General features: G+C 45.7%; 6 protein-coding genes across 6 annotated transcripts; 2 read left to right on the top strand and 4 right to left on the bottom strand.

The window, feature by feature from the left end:
- Positions 1–16: 16 nt before the first annotated feature.
- Positions 17–952, top strand: H6S33_004869 (uncharacterized protein; the record flags this gene model as incomplete). Its single annotated transcript, XM_044836236.1, has 8 exons — positions 17–19; positions 81–102; positions 239–282; positions 348–353; positions 468–563; positions 625–686; positions 810–837; positions 893–952. 8 exons carry the CDS (start codon positions 17–19, stop codon positions 950–952), a joined length of 321 nt encoding a protein of 106 aa, XP_044690842.1.
- Positions 953–984: 32 nt separating this feature from the next.
- On the bottom strand, positions 985–1,787 carry H6S33_004870 (uncharacterized protein; the record flags this gene model as incomplete). The annotated part of the gene is made up of 3 exons (XM_044836237.1): positions 985–1,113; positions 1,395–1,679; positions 1,758–1,787. 3 exons carry the CDS (start codon positions 1,785–1,787, stop codon positions 985–987), a joined length of 444 nt encoding a protein of 147 aa, XP_044690843.1.
- A 2,641-nt stretch (positions 1,788–4,428) lies between these two features.
- H6S33_004871 (uncharacterized protein) lies at positions 4,429–6,985 on the bottom strand (the record flags this gene model as incomplete). Its single annotated transcript, XM_044836238.1, has 5 exons — positions 4,429–4,939; positions 5,036–5,849; positions 5,976–6,547; positions 6,621–6,745; positions 6,875–6,985. The coding sequence occupies 5 exons, from the start codon at positions 6,983–6,985 to the stop codon at positions 4,429–4,431; spliced, it is 2,133 nt and encodes a 710-aa protein (XP_044690844.1).
- A 1,265-nt stretch (positions 6,986–8,250) lies between these two features.
- Positions 8,251–10,085, top strand: H6S33_004872 (uncharacterized protein; the record flags this gene model as incomplete). The annotated part of the gene is made up of 4 exons (XM_044836239.1): positions 8,251–8,391; positions 8,465–8,673; positions 8,729–8,843; positions 8,901–10,085. The coding sequence occupies 4 exons, from the start codon at positions 8,251–8,253 to the stop codon at positions 10,083–10,085; spliced, it is 1,650 nt and encodes a 549-aa protein (XP_044690845.1).
- A 3,845-nt stretch (positions 10,086–13,930) lies between these two features.
- Positions 13,931–14,311, bottom strand: H6S33_004873 (uncharacterized protein; the record flags this gene model as incomplete). The annotated part of the gene is made up of 1 exon (XM_044836240.1): positions 13,931–14,311. One exon carries the CDS (start codon positions 14,309–14,311, stop codon positions 13,931–13,933), a length of 381 nt encoding a protein of 126 aa, XP_044690846.1.
- Positions 14,312–17,755: 3,444 nt separating this feature from the next.
- Positions 17,756–17,920, bottom strand: H6S33_004874 (uncharacterized protein; the record flags this gene model as incomplete). The annotated part of the gene is made up of 1 exon (XM_044836241.1): positions 17,756–17,920. One exon carries the CDS (start codon positions 17,918–17,920, stop codon positions 17,756–17,758), a length of 165 nt encoding a protein of 54 aa, XP_044690847.1.
- Between the last annotated feature and the right edge of the window lie 4,787 nt (positions 17,921–22,707).

The raw sequence follows: 22,707 nt of genomic DNA on the forward strand, positions 1-22,707 counted from the left end.
GCCCGGCTCTGGTAAAATGGTGTGTATAATAGTCCGTTAAAAGGATCAAAGAGAAGAGTGCATATACTGACAATAAAAAGGGCAAGGAGAGGAGTATCGGGGGTGAAGAAGGATGCCTCTCTATCCTTTTGGCCTCCTTGTTGTCCTTATAGGCTGCTGGTGGGGCTGTGGGTCTATGGTTGCAACCCAGGGGGCGGGGTATATACCTTTCTGCCAAGAACTGAGCCGCCCTCACTAGGCCTTTTGGGTGTGAGGAGGTCTTGGGTCCGTGTTCGAAGAATTGTATGTATAACAATCCGATAAGCCAATTAAACAGAAGTGGTCAGGCATAGCTAACCTACCCAAAGCTCCAAGTACGACCAAAGCTCCGGCTCCCCCTGGTCCACGAGGGACTACGGGGGAAAGCGAGGTTAAGCATTTGGGTCCTCAGGAATTTGTTGAGGAAAATAGATTCCTGAGGACAACAGGAACATGATACCTGCCTGATCGTTGGTCCCGCATTTTCCTTTGTTTTTTGTGGGGCGTTTGGGAGGGGGGATGTGATCATGACAGAGTTCTGGAGGGTGTGTATAATAACAACCTAGTGAAATGAAGTGAAAAGTGCATATGCTGACGATAATAAAGGGCGTGACAAAGAAGAGTACCACTTCCAGCTCTCCCCAGATCCGCGAGGACTGCGGGGGAGAGTGAGATCAAGGTATGGTCCTCAGGAATTTGTTGTCGAAAATAGATTCCTGAGGACATCGGGAACATGATACCTGCTGCTGCCTCTCTGCCTCTGGAAGCCACCCTTTCCATGCTTTGAAAAGAGATGGAAGTGTTCAGGACTTTGGAGTGGTATGTTAACAATCCAGTAAGACGAATAAGAGTGAATTTACTGACAATAATCAAGGGTGCGACGAGGGCGGGTACTACCCCGATTTTCTTTTTATCCGGGGCGCAAGGCTGCTAGTAAGTTTGAGGGTGGGGTCTCAGCATGGGAGTTTAAGAGATGGTTCCTGAGTATATCATGGTCATGATATCCTCCCGCCTGCCTGTCTCCCTGCCTGTAGAAGCCGCCCTCACAAACTTCAGCTGGGGTATGAGGGAATCCTTGGTCTTGGTTTTTGCGGGCTGGTACGTATTAGCAATCCAGTGAGATGAAGAGAAGAAAATGGGACTAACATTAACAAAGGGCAAGGAGCCGGGTATCGGGAGTGAAAAAAGATGCTTCCCTATCCTCTTGCTCCCCGGGTTGTTTTGATAAGACTGCCGGTGGGGCGAGAGGTTATGGTTGCGGTCCCCCGGTACGCGGGATCTACCTGTCTTCTCTCTGCCCTTTGAGACTGCCCTTGATAAGCTTTTTTGGGAGTGGGGAAGCTCTGGGTATGGGCAGTCAGGAATGGGTGACTGACCCGCCCTGACGCTGGTGGATCTGAAGTTGTGAGTAATGCAGTCCATCGATAAGAGAAGGGGGCATAATTAACATCCATGAAAGGCGCGGCCAATATGATCGGGGGAGCCAGAGTCAAATGACATCCTCCTGGTGGGGGTGTCGGGGGTACGATAGACATGGGCCGTCCATAGAGGTATGGAGCCGAGGTAACATCACGGGGGGGCTGCTCGTACAGCCTTCTCATGAGGGAGAAGTCGTGCTCTTTTGCATGATGGGGTGTGGCGGGGTCTGTGGCGGCAGTGCTCTGAAATCGGTGAGTTAATCATCCAATCGCGATGGAACATCAAGGACTGTGCCTAACTTCATCTGACAGATGAAATACCTGCTCGTTGCCGCCGTCCTCTTTGGACATTTGGGTGTGTTTTGGGGGGGTACATCCAGCGCTCCATGTTTTGGTGGGCGTTTGAGGTGGGTGGTGGTTGTGTGTCGGTGTATAGTGGAGAGGGTATATAGAAGTTTAAAACTTTACTACAGTTTGGGTCTTTTAGTTAATTTTAGTATACTTCTTTGTTTTGGTGATGTGAACTTGTAGAACAGCGCTAACTTCTTTTAAACTTTCGTTGCATACATGGATTGAGATTGTTGATATTATCGGGACATCGATGAGAATATCCTATGTATGGCTGAATTTGTTTACCCGCCCAGACAGATGATACCACTACAATGAAAGTATTCACAAAATTGATTTGCTAGGATACAAATACTTAGTACCGATATCGTGGAGATTCATCAGTCTTTGTACTATAGGGAGGGTGCTGTTTTTGTTTCTACATGGTTAAGTTCTACAACTCCTGAAGACTGTATGGCTACATAGAGTTAGACGTTTTGTCGAGACCAGAATCAAGTCAGTTTACATGTATCATGTCTTCCTTTTTCAACACCATGCGTTCCACGGTTTACGAGTGATTTATCATGAACCTGCATATGACCGACACCTCCAAACTCTCCTCTCACAGTAACATCGAAAGGTTGTAGCTTGGCATGTCCTCCCACTAGAATGGTCCTATGCTCGCTTGATTCACCTAGTATCTCTAGCCTTGGATCAAAGAGGTTCAAAGCAATTTCCCTTAGAGTTGGATTCAGGTGGAGTAGCAATCCATTTTCAGATTACGTATCACTGGTCTAATAATTTACGTCAGGACTTGGCACTCTCTCACTAGCAACCAACTATCACAAATAGAAACAAAAACCACCAAACAATACCGGAGATATCTGCTCTGGTGGCCAAGTTGGTAAGGCGCAGCACTAGTATGACATGCTGAGATCCTCGGTTCAACTCCGAGTCAGAGCATCAGTTCGATTGCTTTTTGTTTTGCAGGGATTTGTGACATTTATTAGGGCCTGTTCTGTTGACACAGAAGTCCATGGATTGGGCCCAATAAAATAATTACCTCCAGAGGTGTTTTTTTATTCTAATCCAGAATCGAAACAAATCCATGGATTTTGTCTCAACCGAACAGGCCCTTAAGTGATGGAATATGCTCATTGAGGAGGTGACGGAAAATTCTGTCCTGGTATTGAAATTTTCGTGATCCCTAACCAATTCGGGCGGGTGCTTGGCAACTTAACACAAACCAAACCCGGATTAAAGCAATTGTGAAGTGTCTGAGAGAAGTTTCAGAAACAATAAACAGATTTCGGCCATGAATCCTGTAATACATATACGCCAGCTTTTGTGTGCACAACCCCTGTAACCAAATTACTCGGGAGTTAGAGGTTTACCCTTACAAAAGTGGGCGGTCGCTCCTTTTAAGTACTCTACAGTTCAGGGAGTACACCACAACACACCACCCTCGCGCCTATCCCTAACCCATACCCTCTGGCACCCTCGCGCCCTCTCCAGAATATTCCACTACGTTAGGTTGCCACCCGCGCCCGCCCAATCGCGCGGGCGGGCGGGCGCCCGCAGCACTCCAACGCTAAAGCACCAATACCAATTTAGTCTAAAATACAGTTTACAAAGATTGTAATCAATCTTTGGTAGTATAGTGGTTAGTATACTCGCTTGTCATCTGACGAAACGCGAGTGACCGGGGTTCAATTCCCCGCCAGAGAGTATTTTCAAATCAGTGAATTATCGTTTTTGTTTGCTGTTGGGTTTAGTCGAGAGCTCTGTGATCTTTGCTTGCTTCAGTCGGCTGGTCAATTATTTTATGGCTTATTCGGAACAAAACCTCTGCGGATGCTTTTACGAGCTAAAAGAGTGGATTTGTTGTAGTCTCGTTCCTAGACTGTTTTGTTGTCGCACTGCGTGCAGACACATATCAAGCAAACTGTACAGGCTGGGCACGAGACTAGATTTGTTGGTCTGTGCTCGCAGCAAAAAACCTTTTAAGAGCCAATAGGACTATCGGGTCACGGAGAACCCACTTTCGCAATAATTTTACCGGAAACTATAGCTAGATAGTTACCGAGGAATAGCCTCCTAATCCATCAGTCTTCTGTCTCTCGATTAGATCTCATCGATTCTAATCTTGATACCGTTCACCTATCACGAGAACAACGCACTGCGTTACAGTTCATCACGGGAAAGTTTAAAGTACGTGTTTCAGTAGATGGGTGAAAGGAAATGTAATATGTAATCGATTATGACGCGCGATGGATTTGTTTGATAAGTGTCTTTCGTGGGTTTCGTTGCTACGGTGTTATGATTTACCATTTATAAAGAAGAGTTGGACTTGCTCTTCTTCATCCATACTAAGTACATCCGTCGTTGCCTTCGGATGGTGCAGCCAGATGTATATTGGGCTTCTGATTTGTCGGTCTGCTGGCTGTGTGCATTGCCAGGATAGTGTACGCTATTAGACTGGGATAAATCGATAAAACCACTCGGTGAGTGATATCTTGTGTTGCAAGAAAGTATTACGACAATTGGAACCCAACACTACTTGTACGCACTAAGAATCAACTAGGATGTCGCCCTGCTCGGAATCAACTCATAACCGAAACACCAATAAAATCAAATTACTAGGTAGTACTACATGCAGCTATCCCTATTGCTGATATGTTAAACAAAATTCTTTTACGCCTCCAAACTCCTGTGTACGTGTGCCCATCTCGCTGGCGCCATTCGTCGCCGCCACATTCTCATCACCATTTCTCACACTACTACCCCCCATCCCCAATCTCTCTACACTCTGGGTCGCCATACTACATAACGTAAACGTCAGGAAGAACATCTCACTGATATTCGGACATCCAGCCTCGACGCCCTTCCTTAGAAACTCAGACACTTTTCGGATTCTCCCGATATCGTCCCACACCGTCTTGGCCCCTGGATTCTCCAAAGTGTTGGTGAAAAGCGTGACTGACGCTCCAATTAAATTGATTGCTGTTGACCGCAGGAGCCGCAGTCCAAGATGCTCAAAGACGTCGATTAGTTCAATCGATTCACGCGCTGCATAGATGCATGGTTCATAACCTTGTGACTTGGTAGTAGCTATGGGCGTGGTGAGTGGGACTCCAGCGTCGGTGTCTTGCAGGTCGAAAGCTGGACACAATGGCCTTTAGGTTCCTTCACGATCAGTATTTTCCCCTCGTTTCATCCAGTTGACCGAAAAAAGAGACATAAACTAAAACAAGAATAGGATTAGTACTAACCGGTTGATAGCAGTCAGACATGCATAATACACCAATTTCAATCTCAAAACTTGCTGCGCTCTCTCTGGTCTTCCCCCACCTATCTCGCCATCTGCCATCAACTCACAACCGACCTTCCAGGTCTCTAGCTCTTGATTCAACATCCCGATTGTTCCTAGCACTGCCACTCCCGGCATCTTTACTGAAGCCTGACTACACAGTAATCTAGACACCTTGCTCTGGATCCGCGACAACGTAACTCTGTGGGAAAACATGGGCTCTCCACCTTCCTGCGGTGTTGCCGGTAGTCTCACATTCACATCCTCATCAGCAATGCTTGACGGCCTCCCTATGCGCAGTGACATGTCCTTGTCGAGAATATACGCCGACCAGAAAATACCCCTCCGCAGCTCTACCTCGCCCTCCTCTTGCAGCCCCAGCTGAGTACCACACCGATGGAACCCAATCTCGGTGCCCATGCTCACAGCTACCCCAAGCAGTGTGGAGCATCCCTCGGTACTATGTGTTTCCCATAGGAACAACACTGTCGCCAGAAGTGCCTGCACGCCGCTGATATCGCGGTTACAGAACAGCACTTTGGGTACGTGTCTACATCCGGTACGGAAGAGGGCCAGCGCAGTCTTTTCGGCAGCTTTGCGCTCTGCAACAGGCTCGTCAACGGGATTGGAGAGTAATGAGAGAGCGAGGATGGTATGTAAGGATATGAGCCACGAGGGCGAGGCCCGATGCCCGTTTTGCAGGAACATAGCAAGTTCGGTAGAGAATCGGGATCGTGAGAAGATGGGTAGGGCACAATTGATGCGGTCAAAGTAGTCTGGTTGGTACCGAAAGAGTAATTAAGGCAAAAGTAAGTAAAACTTGTCTATTATGATTCACTCCGGATATACATATATCCTGAGTGAATAGGGGGGAGATCAGTATTATACGATTTCTTACCCACCGTTAACAAGTTTCCTCACCACCTGCCTTGACGGCAACGGCTCCTCCTCCCCCGGAGGAAGGCCGGTCATGGAGATATCAATTATACTCCCGCTTGGAGAATTCAGAGTCCACTTTGTGATCGCCGCCCGATTCAATGGATCAAAGAAATGAGGTTCCCCAAGCTTCTCACACACCCACTGCATCCCGCGCGGTAAAAACAGTGAGAATACCGACGATTCGCCGATAAACTTAAGCTTTCCTTGAAAGTCCTCAATCAAGCCTCCATCTGCTGTAATCTTTCCTGTTGTCGCTTCCTCGTCCGATACTTTCCAGTGGTAGAGCGCTCGGTGTTTCTGTGGGTTAGGGTTGTGGCTATTTTGCTTGGCGGTTAAATCTCCCCCGACGGCAGCGGTCTCGGCGATGCCATGGCGCCGCGGGCGTTTGGGTGTGACGTCGGCATGTTCCGGATCATCTTGCGGCGACTCCTCTTCGCGAGGTATGGAGGATAAGCGATTCGCGAGGTGTTCCTTAACGGCGCGCTCGATTCTTTCCAAACGCTCTTCGAGATTAACGGCGGTTTCGGCATCAGGGCTTTATTTTTGTCAGCTTTGTGCATGTGGGGGCGAAACTGGGGAGGAGGTGTCATCATCATCATCACACATACAGATGTTTTGAGGACTGCGAGGACGAGGCACGCTTTCTCGCAGTCTTAGTAGGGGTGTTGTAGACGCAGTGGACAGAGGAGTTCACGCAATGTCGGCAACCTGAAATCCGGCCGTCGCATTTGATCTATCCGGGACAAGTCAGAGAGAGAAAGAGCGGGTGAGTGAGAGTGTGTGTTTCGGAGTTAGAGGAGATTGGAAGAGGGGAGGGAAGGGAGGGGGGAGGGGGGGTGGGGAAGTAGAAAAGAAGGCTTACCTTTCGGCGGCGACACTCGTCACAGGCTCGGAAGCGCGCATACTCGGACTGGGCGGAAGCCGAGGAGGGCGGAGGAGTACTGGTGTTTGTGGGGGAGGCTAGAGTTTGCATTGTATGTAGTGCTGATTTGTGCGTTGGTGGTAGGTTATAAAAATACCAAGGCAAAAGTCGCGGGGGCTTTCGTTGGGGGGTGAGGGTTGGGATGGATGGATGGGAGTGCTGCTCTCTCTCGCTTTCTCTCTCTACCTATGCATGCCGTAGGACGTAGGTAAGTACAGTACCTGACCAACTATTTGATCACGGCTATGACCCATCATAAGCCCATTGGTAGGCAAATATGTATGTACGTAAGCTACAGCAACAGCTATGTACCTAGAAAGTGGTATCAGGTATTGCTCTCTTTCGCTGCGGAGTCAGTGGAGGGGAATTCGCTTGAATTATATGATTAGTGATTCTCCATCAGAGGGGAGGCCGAGGGTCGAAAGGGAAGGTACGGAGGAGATGGGAATGATCGCGTGGAGGGTTAATTATGCCCATGATACAATTGAGTGCCTGGCTGACGAAGAAAAGCTAATTAATATCCGAGAAATGTTAGGGACATGACAGCATCCCCCCTGAAACACATCACAGTTAGATACCTGAGTCTAGGTAGACTGCCTAGCTACATACATCATGTAGCAAAGCCTCACGGGTTCCGTAGATGTTTCGGCTCGGCCACTTGTGAAAATGCGAGTACCGTTCCCGGGATCTCATCTGCCTAGTGGCCTACACACACATACAACCTAGCCTGAAAAAAAAACAGTTCCAACCAGTACCGTACTTGGTCTCAATCTACTAATCTCCCCTAACTCCTTTGCGGCGCAGGTTAGACAGAAACATCCAGTAAACTAGGGCCAATCTACCTGTATTAACCCAATTAGCCCAGCCAGTCGTTCTCCTGCACCTCCCTAATCAGACTAATCTAACCTTTGGTTATCAGATGGTGGCCCTGGAAAAGGCTTATCGCGCGCCATCGTGCAGGGATCATTACCCATATGCGGAACCCGAGCGGAACCCGAGACCACCGAGACGAAAGAGTAAAAACTGCTGGAAATTCCAGGAAGGAAAAAAAAGGGAAGGAGTAGTACCTGCGTTTTTTATATTTAATCCGAGCAGTTGGTCACTTGCTTGCTACTTAACTTGGCTTGCAACATCATACTTCGATCTTCCTGCTTGTGCCCTGCCTCGAGCTTGCTAACTAACTAATTACTCTCCTTTGGCATCTGAAGGGGATTTATTGTTATTTATTGAGTTTTTTATATATACTCATAGCTATATATCGTGCTATATTTTATTACGCCAAGTAGTACAGCACGTCCGGTCAACAAAACAAAACAATGTCGTTCAATGAGAAGACGGGCCCGCCGCCCTCAATGGCAGATACACTCAAAGAGACAATCGAGGACCGAAAAAGCGATTTCGGCAGCCGTCCTGACACGACTGCCACAACGCCTGTGAATGGATCTGTTAACGAACTGGTTGGTCCCCCTAATCCTCCTGTGTTTTGTTTTGGAGTTGAATGAAGCTGATATGAACGTCGTCTTGTGTTAGACGACGGTACGGACTGAAACTGTGCATGATAAACCAGAGGAGGACCCTACAGCGGGGGAGCACCTGAAGGAGCCGGAGCATCCAGTGATGGATTTGGCGAATGGGATTGTGGCATGGGATGGACAAGATGACCCATTGAACCCAAAGAACTTTCCGTCGAAGCTTAAGTGGACGATTTTGGCGTTGGTTAGTAGTATTACGTTGGTCAGGTATGTAGTCTCTCCATTCTTCAATTATTTATATGGTTTGCTGATGTGCTTGAAGTCCGCTGGCATCTTCTATGTTTGCGCCTGGTGTTGGGTTTATGAACAAGGAGTTTGGGAATACCTCAACTATTCTTTCCTCATTTGTCGTCTCTGTTTTCGTCCTTGGATATGCCGTAAGCTGCTCTCCCTTTTATAAAAATCATTGACCCTACTAACATGACAACCCCCAGGTCGGTCCTCTCCTCCTCTCACCCCTTAGTGAGATCTATGGTCGTGGTCCCGTCCTAAACTACGCCAATGCTTTCTTCGTCGTCTGGCAGATTGGTTGTGCCCTCGCTCCTAACCTCAACTCCCTTATCGTCTTCCGCTTCTTTAGTGGTATTGGTGGTTCGGGTTGTCTTACTATCGGAGGTGGTGTTATTAGTGATCTCTTCCCCGCCGAGCAGCGTGGAAAGGCAACAGCCATCTATGCAATGGGCCCACTCTTTGGCCCTGTCATTGGCCCTATCTGTGGCGGCTTCATCGCACAGCGTGTGGGCTGGAGATGGGTGTACTGGGTCCTCTTGATTGTTTCCGGCCTTGTTACTGCTCTTATCTGGGTGTTTAACCGCGAGTCCAACCCGAGGGTGCTGCTGGCACGGAAAACAGCGGCGCTGAAGAAGGAGACCGGGAACGAGGGTCTCGTCAGCTGGTACGACAGAGAACATGTTGGCCCGCCACTATCGCCCATCGCCGTTCTCACGCACGGCCTCATGCGCCCCTTGAAGCTCCTTATCATGTCCCCAATTGTTGCACTTCTCTCGCTGTACATGAGTATTACCTACGGGCTCCTATACCTCCTCTTCACGACCATTACCAGCGTGTTCCAGGGCCAGTACGGCTGGGAGCCCGATATGACCGGTCTTGCCTACCTCGGCATCGGTATCGGCCTCTTCCTCGGTGTCGGTGCTGTCGCAAAGATCTCGGACGCAACCGTTATCAAGCTAGCGAAGCGCAATGGCGGTGTTCCGGAGCCGGAGATGCGTCTGCCGTCGTGTATGATCTTTGGGATGTTCCTACCCATATCGCTGTTCTGGTACGGGTGGGTGACAGAGAAGCATGTGCACTGGATTGTCGCCATCATCAGTATGATCCCGTTCGGCTTCGGTATGATGGGTATATTCATCCCCGTCCAGACGTATCTGATTGATGCGTTCCCGGAGTATGCGGCCAGTGTGATTGCGTCCCTGACGGCGACGCGTAGTTTGTTTGGTGCGTTTTTGCCGATGGCAGGGCCAAGCATGTACGGAAAGCTCGGGCTTGGATGGGGCAATACGTTGCTGGGCTTCTTGGGGTTGATATTGGTGCCCTTTTTGCCGTTCATTTACAAGTACGGGAAGACCATCAGGACAAAATGGCCGGTGGATTTGAGGTAGCGGCTGCCAGTGCGTGGCTGGATGTTAGATTTCGTCTCTTTCTTTCGTACCTTCTTTATCAATATTTATTTATTCTTCTCACTTTTCTTATGGCATGCATGGTGGTTTATGATTATTTTTCTATTATTTACACTCAACGTTAATTTCTTGTACTCATGTACTATTTATGTATCAAAATCTCTGATTTCTGGGATATAGATTGATAGATTACCTAGATCTCTCCCTCTCTCTATAATGCGCTTTATGTATCTAACTGCTTTTTTATGCATGATATATCTACCCAGACATTTGTTCCGGGGAGAGAAAACCTTGGCTATGCAGCGATTTTGTGATAACATAAACCCCAATATGATGATGTTAGTGACTTTTACTTGGCTCGACGCAATCTAAATATATTCAGGGTTTATAATCAGGCATGTGATACGCACCTCTGTTATTTCTTACCCCACACAATCGAGAGTTTCTTTATATCTCCCCAATTAATCATCAGTGGGTACTGGTGATATAAAATCCATCTCAATTCCGATCATCAGACCTTCTCAAAACAAGATATTGTTTCATGAATCACTAGCGATTAGAAGAACACTAGTCACAACAACTGGGATCGAGACACGATAACAAACCGGTCCGGAAAATCCTTTAGGCGGACCGACCTAAACTTATCTCCGTAGGTTTAGGTCAACACTCTCGATCAACGTGATCTCTGTTAATGATGAAAGCAGAGCTTGAAATCATCCTCACATCATACATGTAACATAGCATAGCATGAGCTCACCTCAGACGCAGGACTCAAAGAATCGGTCCACATTCAGTGGTTTTACGATTTTACACAGCCAACTTAAACCTTTTATGGCCCATCCGGACCATCTGTTACCCGAAACCAACTAAGCATGTCGCCCGCTGGCAATCAATTGTGGGCCGTGGCAGGCAGTGTACATCAAAACCCACTACTGGACACTGCGGTCATTCTCATGTGACCAAAGCTTGAACTTTACGCCAAGTCAGGTCATTTCCAGCCTGCCGAACGATCCGCTGCAAGGCACGCAACGGACTTCCGGGTTCATGTTCGTACTTTTTACGGATTCCGGATTCCCGCGGGCATTTAATGTGTCGTTGCGGTCGATTCTCCGCATTCTTCCACTTGGATTTGCCGTAGTGAGCGGCGCATGGAAAAGTTTGGTGTGTTTGTTGGGTGTGGAGACGGTGCATTGTGTGGATGGTGGATTATGAATCATCAAGTGTCACTCGCTCTTGGCGGGCCGATACTGGCGGGGAATTTAAGGTATCTATTCCTGGAGTCAGATACATGTGCGGATCGTACCTTTTGATTTTCATTCAAAGAATGAATATTTGGAGTAAGCCGGGGCCTTGCCATGGGGTACGACTATATGGACTGGCGTATTATATGCTGAACTCCATTCGATTCTAGGCATTATCGCCGATAAACGCCTTATAGATAGTCAGTCTATAAAATACTACTATATCACATTTGCAAGTAATAAAAGAAGTGATTACACATGTCAAAAACCTCAATTTTTATAGGCTTTATGTGGGTAAACAAGCCCGAAAATAACAGCAAGTAAATTATTCGTGAGCCATTCTGGCCATATAGTCGGAGCAGAAATCGCGATAGACATAACATCACTTGAGTCGATCGACCGGGTCCTTCGGGCCGGGTCGCCGAATTTCAACATACTCTAGGTTGGGCCGGGTCTGCCGAATTAGTTTACCAGGAGAACGCGGGGCCGCTCAAAATCTTCTGATATATAGACCTTATTGTAGATTTGGACTTAAAATCTATAAAACCATTACTTGCATGATCCAGATCTATTTCCCTTTTATTTTGTCAGTGCGAGTGATGATTCATGAAAGAAAGGTTCTGGGCGAGTGATTGACCATGTAGTAGTGGTGGAGGTAATCAAGTCGGGCTTTGAGAAATCCCGGTAAATCTATAGCCTTGAGTCGGGTCTTCAGTTCTTTGTAGTAGACCGGGACAGGTCGAAACCGTTTCCAGACCGGGTTTACCCATTACGAAGCCTCCTCAGAAGCATTATTTCCAGAACCGAAGCCCGGTCCCGCGGGCCTGAGAATTAGAAGGGCGGCTCCCGGAGTTTATTCAATTGATCAAACCGGCCCTATACAGGCGACAGCGAGATAACGGCTTCATGCTGTGCTCGCAAAGGGTTCCATCAATTCGCTTTTCCCGGGAAGAAGAATAACTTACCGGCTCGGGATCGGGGACTGGGGTCCGATCATGAAGAATCACTCGCTGTTCGGCAGCAGCCCATGAAAACTGCTAACCGTCTGGATAGATCTAGCAAAGAGGGTGCGTCCCGGATAGATACATGTAGATTTATGGATAGAACGCTTAGGTGGTGATGACTGGTACCTTGTCCAGGGGATGCGGGTGGGCTGTGTATTTGCGCTCTATGAGCGTTGGTGCATAAGGAACGCGAAAGGAGCGGACGAAAAGAGATAAAGGTGAATGATGGGTTAGAGAAAGACAGGAACAGGCTGGTGCTTCATTCACCTCCCTAAAGACAGAGTGTAAGGCCACATAGGCCCTCAGTTACAACATGCACGTATCGTACGCGACAGTGCCCGCACGACCTCGTGCTACGTATGGTGCGCACACTCTTAAAGGTGACACGGCGGTATCTGGAAGTGGAACAATCGTGGCTGCAAGGTGAACTCCAAGGCCAATGAGAGGGCTTATTCCTAGCCACTCTGCTGTATTCCTGCTGCAATTCATTTTTGAGGGGGTATAAATGGGTATAATACTGTTCCACTTTGCTCAGTCTTGGCGCTTTTTACATACAAAAATACACAATTTCAACCTCTGATAACTTTACAACCCAGACAGATATCAAGAATCTACAATGATAGAACTAAACTCCATCACTAGTACTAGAGTTCTATCGTTACACCTTCCTTTTACCATTTTTCGTTGCAAAGTTATCAGCCATTGACATTTCGTCGCGATCCGCTATCTTTAAGAGTGGGCGCACTACCGTTAATTCTCGAGAAATCCACTATCTCCGCTTCGCTAAATCTTAATTCCGGGTGAGAAAAAGTACATACATGTATGTATCTGCACGAATCCGTGAAGTTTGATACGCCAATTCGCCTTGGTTCGGACTTACCACATACAAATACGGAGATAGTGGATTATTCGAGAATTAACGGTATACTTAGGTATGTACGTTAGCGGAAGATACAATGTAAGTGCGAGGACTTCATGCATAAGTAGCCTCGCGCCGGTTTAAAGCGGAGAAGAGGAATGCGGTCTTGATTGTTTGGTCTCGACTAACCAGACCAAGTGCTCATGTGAGCGGTGGTCAATGCCACCGGTTACTTGCCCGACCAGAACAGTCGTGTTCTTCGCGGTTTGACCATTTAGAGGAGAAGTTTGGGGGGGGGGGAGGGCTATTTGTATCTGTAAGCTGTAATATCGATATTAAGAAGACGTCGGGTTCTGTAATCGCTTACCGAAAATGTGGTTTGTAATCATAGGGTCTCACTCGACTAATGACTGCGTGCACGTGAGAACTGTTGATATTGGGCTTCCGAGTCCCGGAGTTATATATGGTTATCACTAGGTATGCGGTTATAGTAATAGTTTTATTGCAGGCTATGCCAAGAATTATATGGGTATATAAGACTTATCTATTAATAAAGTCTTGTATACTTCACTTTACCTTCACATCTGCGGATCCACAACCGATAAGTACTATTCTTCATTACCCTCTTCATTCCAACACCAATCTAAGATTACTAGCGATCACTTTTAGCCCAATCCCAAATCAAAACACGCCTCTCCAATAGCGCTCTAGATCTAGTCAACATCACTCATCCAACTCCGCAACCGCAACCTCCAACATCGCACACCTCCACCTATTCAACACCAGCACCTTCTGCTCCGCCTCTTCATCCCCCTCCAAAAACTGCTCACAGGTATGAATATCCTCACTCAAACCCTCAGACCTCGCCAGCAGCGCCTCAGCAGCCTCTGCAAGCTGCCGCCGCAAAAACATCGACTCCATCAGCGCCACCGGAAACTCTACTGTCCCGATCAATCCGCGGAGGACAGAAATACTTACGGCGTGGCGGGACGAGTATGCATGATACAGGCGAGAGCGTATTTTCAATAGGAGGACGTAGGCATGGCTAAGCCTGGTGAGCTCGGACAGGTGTGCTTCGGTGAGGGAGGGGAGTGTGGAGGGCATGTTGTGATGTGTTGTGTGTTAGGGTCGGTGTAGCTTTATGATGGAGAAAAGATGATGATATTGGACTGTTGTGGTAGGTGGTGATGTGTTTTATAACCTATCTTTTTCGGGACTGCCCTTTTCAAGTTTCATAAGTTGGCCGTTTTTGATTTCGAAATTTCTGTGAAAGGTCTTGAAATTTGCAATTGAGTTGTTGCGGTTGGCAGTACTGCTGTACTTGAATGTTTTGGTCGATTGACGAATATAAGCCATCAGCGAATGGTGCGATTGCGTAGACCATGGGCAAAGTGTGATATTGTGTAGACACCTCTCGCCTCGCCACATGGGTAGAAATCCATGATTTTAGAAGCTGACGGTGCCGGATGAGGCGTAAAGAAATTATAATAGTGAGAGTCATGAGTGGTGTGGCCAAGAGGTTCAATCACAGCTTTCTGTTCCGAAAACGCCTTCCATGGTCTCTGGTGGGACCAGAAATTAATCCGTTGCTCACTCATTTACTATCTGCGAGCGTACCAAATGCATGAACGATACTTCGGTATCCACTGTCAGTTGTTATATAATTCTAATAACGTAAGTCAGGCACCGTTTAAGAATATTCGCAGATTATTACCTGGGTTCGCAGACGGGCTAGAACAGCCCCGTGGATAGACCTATATGTGCCAACTAGCTCCATAAATACGGCCCAAATCGACGAGTGATGGAATCGAACACCTCATTTCATGCTAGGGCGTGTACAATATTGCATCATGAGTTATCACTCGCTAATGAAATAACCTTTGCCAGTATTTGAATAAGCGGATGTGCGGTGGCATTGCTTCTCAAACCAACGTAGAGAAAGGAACACCTATTTGTAATGGAAAAAGTGTCCTAACAGGGGAGGATAATCCAATTAAATACAATAATCAGCACTCTGTTAATTCAACTTAGCATTTTCTCCAGAAAGACCATTACATACCTTCTCCCGAGCTACTTAGGGTTGTTATGATATAGTTATTAGCCCATCATACCTATCATGAAACGTCATTTCAGTACCCCACTCAAGTCACAGCCCCGATCCCAGGCAGATAATATCAATATAATGAGCGGTGTTCAGATATACCCACAGAATAAGGTAGAGTATCCCTTCCGGAGTAAGAACCACCCAAGCACAGATGATATAGATTATGCAAGTCTGTATTCGTTGAGGATATTGCCGTCATAATGTCCCGCATTTCGCGTCGAATGGAGGATATGAACCACCATTCGACACCCATTTCTCGACTAGATACGTTGGTCAACTGGCAGGCTCCAGCAATGCCCAAGCGATTTCTGGGTTCGGAAAGCTATTATAGAGCACTGCGGCTGTAATAGGTATTCATTTCCTGATCGACCACGTCCACTTAATAGGTATCCGGCTATTAACAGAATTCGGAGCCATTTCTTGAGAGCCATCTATCTGCAGGCCAATTTATTAACTGACCAAGCTGTTCGTTAACATTGATAGGACTGACTATGCACATTTCATCACGAAATTATTGCAAAAATGTAAACTCACTTAGACTGTCAAAAGCGGTTGACCAGCGTAATTGATCTTTTGATCATATACGCACCACTCCCCGAACCCCCAGCCAGCGAGGTCACACGTTCCCGAGAATGCTACCATAAATTAATAAATGGGACGATACCTGAATTAAGGGCTTAAGCTGTCCAGTTCTTCAAGCCTGACAAATAGACCTCAAAGATGTGATAATCGAGAGCAAACATGAAAACAACTCAAATTACCGGATTATCGATTATATCATCTCACTCACTCGATCCATTTACCAAGAACAACGGAGGAAAACAGATTTTTAGAACCTAGTGCACTCCCTCTCATCTCTGGGTAGTTTAGCTGGCTTTGTTGATGAGCTGAAGAGAACGAGAAAGGCTCGGCGAGCGCTTCATATTCATTTGCCTGGGTTTGTTGAATGGTGGCTCGACGTTGGTCAGCGGAGCTAGGCGAGAACTATGTAGATTGATTTGTGAGTCGGTATCAGGAGGCAACCCAGCTGGGTCTATAGATCTATGGGGGACCTACGAAGCTTTAAAAAACGGGTAATTGGTGTAAGAACGGAGAAGATGTAGAAATGGTAGGTCTAATATGATTGATAGGGATGATAGGATGTTTTCAGCATTACACAATGAATCGATACATCATATACATGTCGGTAGGTACATGTACTTCCGGTTGGCCATTGGTGCTTCTTGGCTCGTTCCCACCCTATGTACATACAGACTAGCAGTTGGCCACCTCGCCAGGGCGAAGTGTGAGCTTGAATGTGATCAAATTTTGGGAAGAGCGGGTGGGTGTGGTGACTCCGGTTTTTACAGTACCGATGCCAGTGCCAGTGAGCTGAAAGTATGTGTAATTTAATGGAGTTTGCTTTAATATAAACTTCCAGAATTATGCTCAAATGATTGGGCACCACGAACAACTGTCAATAATAGACGGAGATAATATTTCTCTCCGACTAAAGGATTACAATAATACATACGGCCAATTGCAATACCGCATTTTCTAGGTGCCCATTTCCGGAGTTGTGGATTGTAAGTAAAGTGTAGTGGGAAATCCTGATAAAGATATTGTTGTCCATCTTCATGTAACTGATTATATTCAAAGAATGCAATGAGCGTTGACTTCGCTAACAGCATTCTCTCCCGTAAAGCCTCTTCATTGATATTCGCCTCAAAGTATATAGGCTGTTCATTTGACATATGGATTGCGAAATGAATAACAGGTGGAGATTTCTCATGCATTGAGAATTCAAACAAACGCCAAACAGCTTCTGTTGGACCAATGTATCGACCTTGTAAATATCTTTTGACTTCATCCGAATTTGAATCCACTTCCAGAGTTGTACGGTCGGATCCTTTGTAAATATACTTGTGAATATATTTAATTGCATTGATTGTTGCACATACTTCAACGTTTATATGTGCTTTATAACACCAGGACAAATAAGGATTATAAGGCACAATCCATCTGTTATCAAAAGTATGCATTCGAACGTCTCGTGAACCACTTAAAGGAACCATAAAGTTGTTACCATCATTACGACGTCGATATAATGGGTATCCATCTTCTTGTATAACAGTTTCATTCTGAAATTGTTTAGGATACCGTTTGGTACAAAGTCGAGGTGCATCAGGTATTTTCGAGATCATACATGGTGAATCGAATGCCAATTCTCCACATAGGCTATGCACCATACATGATTTGATAACAGCTGTGAGTTCACCATCGGGATCAAATTGAGGATCCGGCAATTCAGCACATACAATCTGGTCAATACGTTCAGAAGTCATCAATCTATCCTCAGGGTTTAAAAATAATAGAAGATGCATATATGGTAAACCACGTTTCTGATATTCAATAGTCCAGACACATCCGAGGTAACGTCCAAAAATATGATTATGTTTAATTTCCTACAAAAGCTTTTGTTGTTTGAGGTGAAAAACTCTCGCAACTAAATCTGGACGATCGACAGCTGTTTGACCTAGAAGTAACTCTGCAACGATTTCCGACCATTTAGGCTTCGCTGTAAATGTGATGAAAAGTGAAGGTCTTCCGAAGTGTCTTACGATAGCCATTGAATCCTTGTATAATTGTTGCATATAACGATCACCATCGCTATAGCTGCTAAGAAGTATTATTCTCCGTCCGGTTTGTTCTGGATTGAAGTCTTCTTGAAGAACAGCATCGGCCAGGCCATTATACAAATCGGATCAGAGTCTTGATTGATTCAAACGTATCCAATTCAGTTTGTTCTGATCAAATACAGCTCATGCGTCAACCAAATATTGCTGAAAAGCTTTTGAGATTGAAATAGTGTTAAAGGCTCGGTTGAACGTGAATGAATACGATAGCTTTGTAACAAGTTAGTAATGATTTCTATGATAATATATTAAACATACCGATAAAATTCACGTTGATCTAAACGTAATACTTTCCGATTATTCAATCGATCTTGAAGTTGTAAACTCCAATGCCAACCGGTATCTCCATTTGGAAAAAGCAATACGTAATGCAATGGCATATACGCAGCATGGTTAGGATTGATGATACTGCACATTTGATTTGGCAATGGATTTCTATGTGCCAATACGATATCACGGAATCCAGCTTCTTCATATTCATCGGGAATTATTACCGCCACCTCGTTACTTGTAGGTAAGTTGTTTCGTCGTTTATCTGCTCCTGTTTCAACTATCAATTGAAGACGTGGATTAAGTATGACGCGTGCATTCCCATCTTGTGTTGAAGAATTATCCAATCTTTCTTTTGCTGTTTTATAAAATTCAATAAACGGATTTATTGAATTTAACTCCATGGTGAGACATTGAAGTACCATAATATCTAAAGTTGGATATATTCCATGTCGTTCTTGGGCCAAATATTCTGGATCGTAGAAATATAGTTGTGCGAAGGAAGGAGTTGCTCCGATTGCTGGTACCAATGGTCCCTGAAGATGATATAATTCACCATGAATTTGAAAGCAACTTATACCACCGCCATTTGCGCCAACTCTTGTATCCGTATTGTATTTGACTGAGGTAAATGTAAGTGCTGAATTATATTCCCGTATATGTTTCCGGAAGTTTCTTAGGACAGTTTCTAAAGATTCCAACAGGTACTTCAGATAATCAGAAGGGGGTTTAAGAATTTCAAGTACAACGTCTCCCTTCTTGCAACAATTCTCAAAGATTGGTGTTTGAATTGAGCTCCCAGTGCAGCTTGAACGTTCATTTAGCCAATGCAAAGCTTTGCAGCATTGGCAAACAATTGCCATACGCTCAAGTATCAATAGTGACCATTTTGTTCGGGAAGATAGAAATGCCATTGGAGAGGGGGCTGCAACTGGTAAAACCGGACGGAGCTGGATTACTGTTAGAAACCATCCGAAAAAATATTCAATAACCAAAATCGTAATACCTCTATATTATTTTCTTCCTCCATTAATCTTACGGCTCTACGTGCTGTTCTTCGTTCTCTCTCTAGTTGCTATACAATTTGTTAGAGTAAAGTATAACTGTCACCCGGAAAGATTCAACAATACATACCAAACATGTACGAAATGATTTACATGGTTCTCCTTGATTATTCAGACCGTAATCTTCAAGAGGTTTCTCCCATTTGCATTTACGGCATGTTATGGAATTCATTGTTGTTTTTCGTTGATCAAAATTGTTTTAAAAGATAGTGGGATGGGGGGGGGAGGCAGTCCCTATTTAGAGTATTCCAACATTTTGTTTTAATTGAATAGGCCCAGCTGTTGACCGGGTGTTGACTGGCCCGGGTGTTGATCCGGGTGTTGACCGGCCTGGGTGGGGCGGATTGGTTGCCACACAGAGGTCAGGGTTAAGGTTATGGGCCGGCGTGTCAGCGGGGAACCGCATCAAAGATACATGTACCAAAGTACCCCTTAAAGTGTACTCCAGTAGATACACTATAGAAGATATTAGATAGCACATTTATTTATTAAGATATAATTTAATTATTAAGATATAATTTAATACTCCTACATTTTGTTTTGATTGACTGGGCATTGGCCGCTGTTGGTTGACCACGGGCGATTTGGTGGGGTGGATTGGTTGCCACGCAGATATCAGGGTCAGGGTTCAACCGAGCGCGAAACTGCTCTATCGTAGTACATATTAGACTAGCAGTGGAGGGGACTCGCGAGCGCGAGTTTTACTCATAAGGACTTAATTGTGTCTCTATTGCCCGTAGTGGCGCATGTCCAGCTCAAGATCCCCCCCCCCTCTCTTTCTCCCCGCCAGTGAAGAGACCTCTAGATTAATTACCCATACCCCGTTGACGATACTGCCCAGTTAGTTGGGTGGTTTGGTGGTACATCCCCATACCCCGTTGGTGATATCTCAATACCACCTAGTTTTTATCCAATCTCCACTGTTGAGTTTGATATACCGTTTGGGGGGTGCATTATATTTTGGGTGGGTGAGCCCGTTGCCACGCAGAGGTCAAGGTCAGGGTCAGGGTTCAACCGAGCGCGAAAAGACTGTATCGTAGTACATATTAGATTCCGGTAGAATTATTGCGAAAACAGGGGTAGGCGAGTGCTGTGGGCCTGCACAGGTGGGCTAGCGGAGTGCTGTGATTAGGTGAGGAGGAACCTTAGGCGGGCTTTAGGTGGGCTTTAGGCGGGCTTCAGCGGTTCACAGCTTCAACAGTGGACTAAAATCTCTGAAGTTGGGAGGTTTTAGTAGAATTCACAAATTTTGATACTCGTTAGGCGTTTTTAGCACGCTCGCCAATCCCTGTTTTCACAATAATTCTACCGGAAACTGTACATGTACATACGACTGTCAAGGGGACCACCACGTGGAAAGTTAAGCTTCGCCAAGATATGCACAGGATACAAGGTAAATCATGATCAATGCCAAGACGGCTAAGGCTAGGTATACATTGACATGTTACGTATATCGAGGGAATTACTACCTCCTGTTAAAGTTTGATAAGTCCTGTCTCCTCCAACACGTCAATTTATCATCACTCATCGTCTACCTAACCTTGGATATGATGGATATCAGGGGGCAAAGCAAATGCTCATTTTGGGGCCCAAGTCGTGGCTCACCGGTTCGATCTGGCTGCGCAAAGTCAAGCTTCCGTTTTTCAAACCTAGCTAACCCAAGATTCAAACACATAACACTCAGTTGGTCATATATCTAACCTGGAACCTTTTATTTTTTGAGGCGATTGGACCCTCATTTCCGCACTACGAGCGGAGGAAGAAGAGGCGCGGGTTTTTGCGCTTTCAATGAGCCCCCCGATCTCATCATATTGTATACGTCCCTTCTGTTCCTCCCCTTAAAGAGGCTGGTACTTCATACCATCTGGAAGCGCTGTCAATCGAGCCAACACCAATTAACGGGCATTATTGAACCTTTTGATTTTCTCTGTAATCACATGTTATACCAGTAGGAAAGAGACAGCTTTTGCAAGAAACACTCTAGCTCTGAGAATGGATTTTACCTTTATTACGTCAAGGTGCTTTGGTCCCGCTCTCAATGATTGCTGGCATGCTTGTTGGTAAACCCATTCAAACTTTATCAATTTCCTTATTTGAGTCCTGTGGCAGTTTTCGTAACTACCCTAACCTATCTTCTCGGTGTGATTATCTTTCTAATAAGAACTTTTTCCTAGAAGACCAACGATATCCACTGTGCTTCACTCGCGATACGCACGAGACAAGATAACTTCAGACTTTACCTTTCAATCACAAGACCAAAGCATACATATATACTCTGGACATTGAAGGAGCTTTACCAACCATCGAGTCGCATCAATGTTAGTGTTTGACGGTATATATACATTATTATGATGCTACAGTAGGTAAACACATAACTGCTAATATATATAATTGGAGTCAAACACGACGAGGCTATCATACCACCTTCGGTTTGTTGTCTTGACTCGTCCCCCTTTCTCGATATAGTACAGCAATTTGACTGCTAGTTACTCCACCGTTAAAATTCCCGGCACACCCTACGTTCTCTAAATTCGTCTACTTCCGATAAGCTCCTGGTCCTGTTTATACTCGTTTAGTCTATTTAGTTGTCATGTATTAGAATATGGTATATATTTTCCTTGACCTCGCCGATGAATGGGTTAACTAAGCTTAACTGTTGTGCAGTATCATGGCGAACCTGGCTCAATGCGAATGACCAGTCAGAAGGAATAGGATGCGGTTCTGCTGATTTTTGTTAGCTGGCAGGCAAGTACACATTCGCCATCTGAATAAGCTAGTCATTGACCCCACAACTAACTCACTAACATAGAATTAGTCTACCTTAATCCAGTCTTATTCGTTTCGCTGGTGGCTAAATGCTGCCAAATTTTGAGAGCCCACCTCCGCCGCTGTGAGATCTACATAGGGCTATGGATCAATGTCTCAGTCCCGGCTTCTCGGAACTAGACGCTTTCGTGGGTGTATTATCAACACGGTGGTGCGGTCAATTCTAAACCAAAAAAGTAGTCGATCGGCCCTCTGCGTATATTCATTTATTACTGCGGCGTATATTTGAGATTGATTATACCCCACACTGAGGTCTATACCCTATGCTGACAATACCCTCGTGCTGACCATACCTATTGCAAGCGTCTGCCTAGTACTTACCGCCAAAACTCGAAAAATTGGCTATCTCCGTCCAGGGATTAAGTGATTGGTTGAATTGCATCGATCTGCATCAGAGGTTTCCCGTATAAGTAATTTTGATCTAGCCAATTTTTCGAGTTATGGCGGTATGTACTTCATAATGTTTCCGCACTAGGCCTGCAACTGGGCGTAAATGGTGCATAACTAACAATAATACTTACGTAGTCCAGTCCGAAAACGCTATTACGTGCACGATGCACT

Source organism: Morchella sextelata, assembly GCF_020137385.1.
Source record: "Morchella sextelata strain SCLS chromosome Unknown scls_18, whole genome shotgun sequence".
Lineage (NCBI taxonomy): Eukaryota > Fungi > Ascomycota > Pezizomycetes > Pezizales > Morchellaceae > Morchella > Morchella sextelata.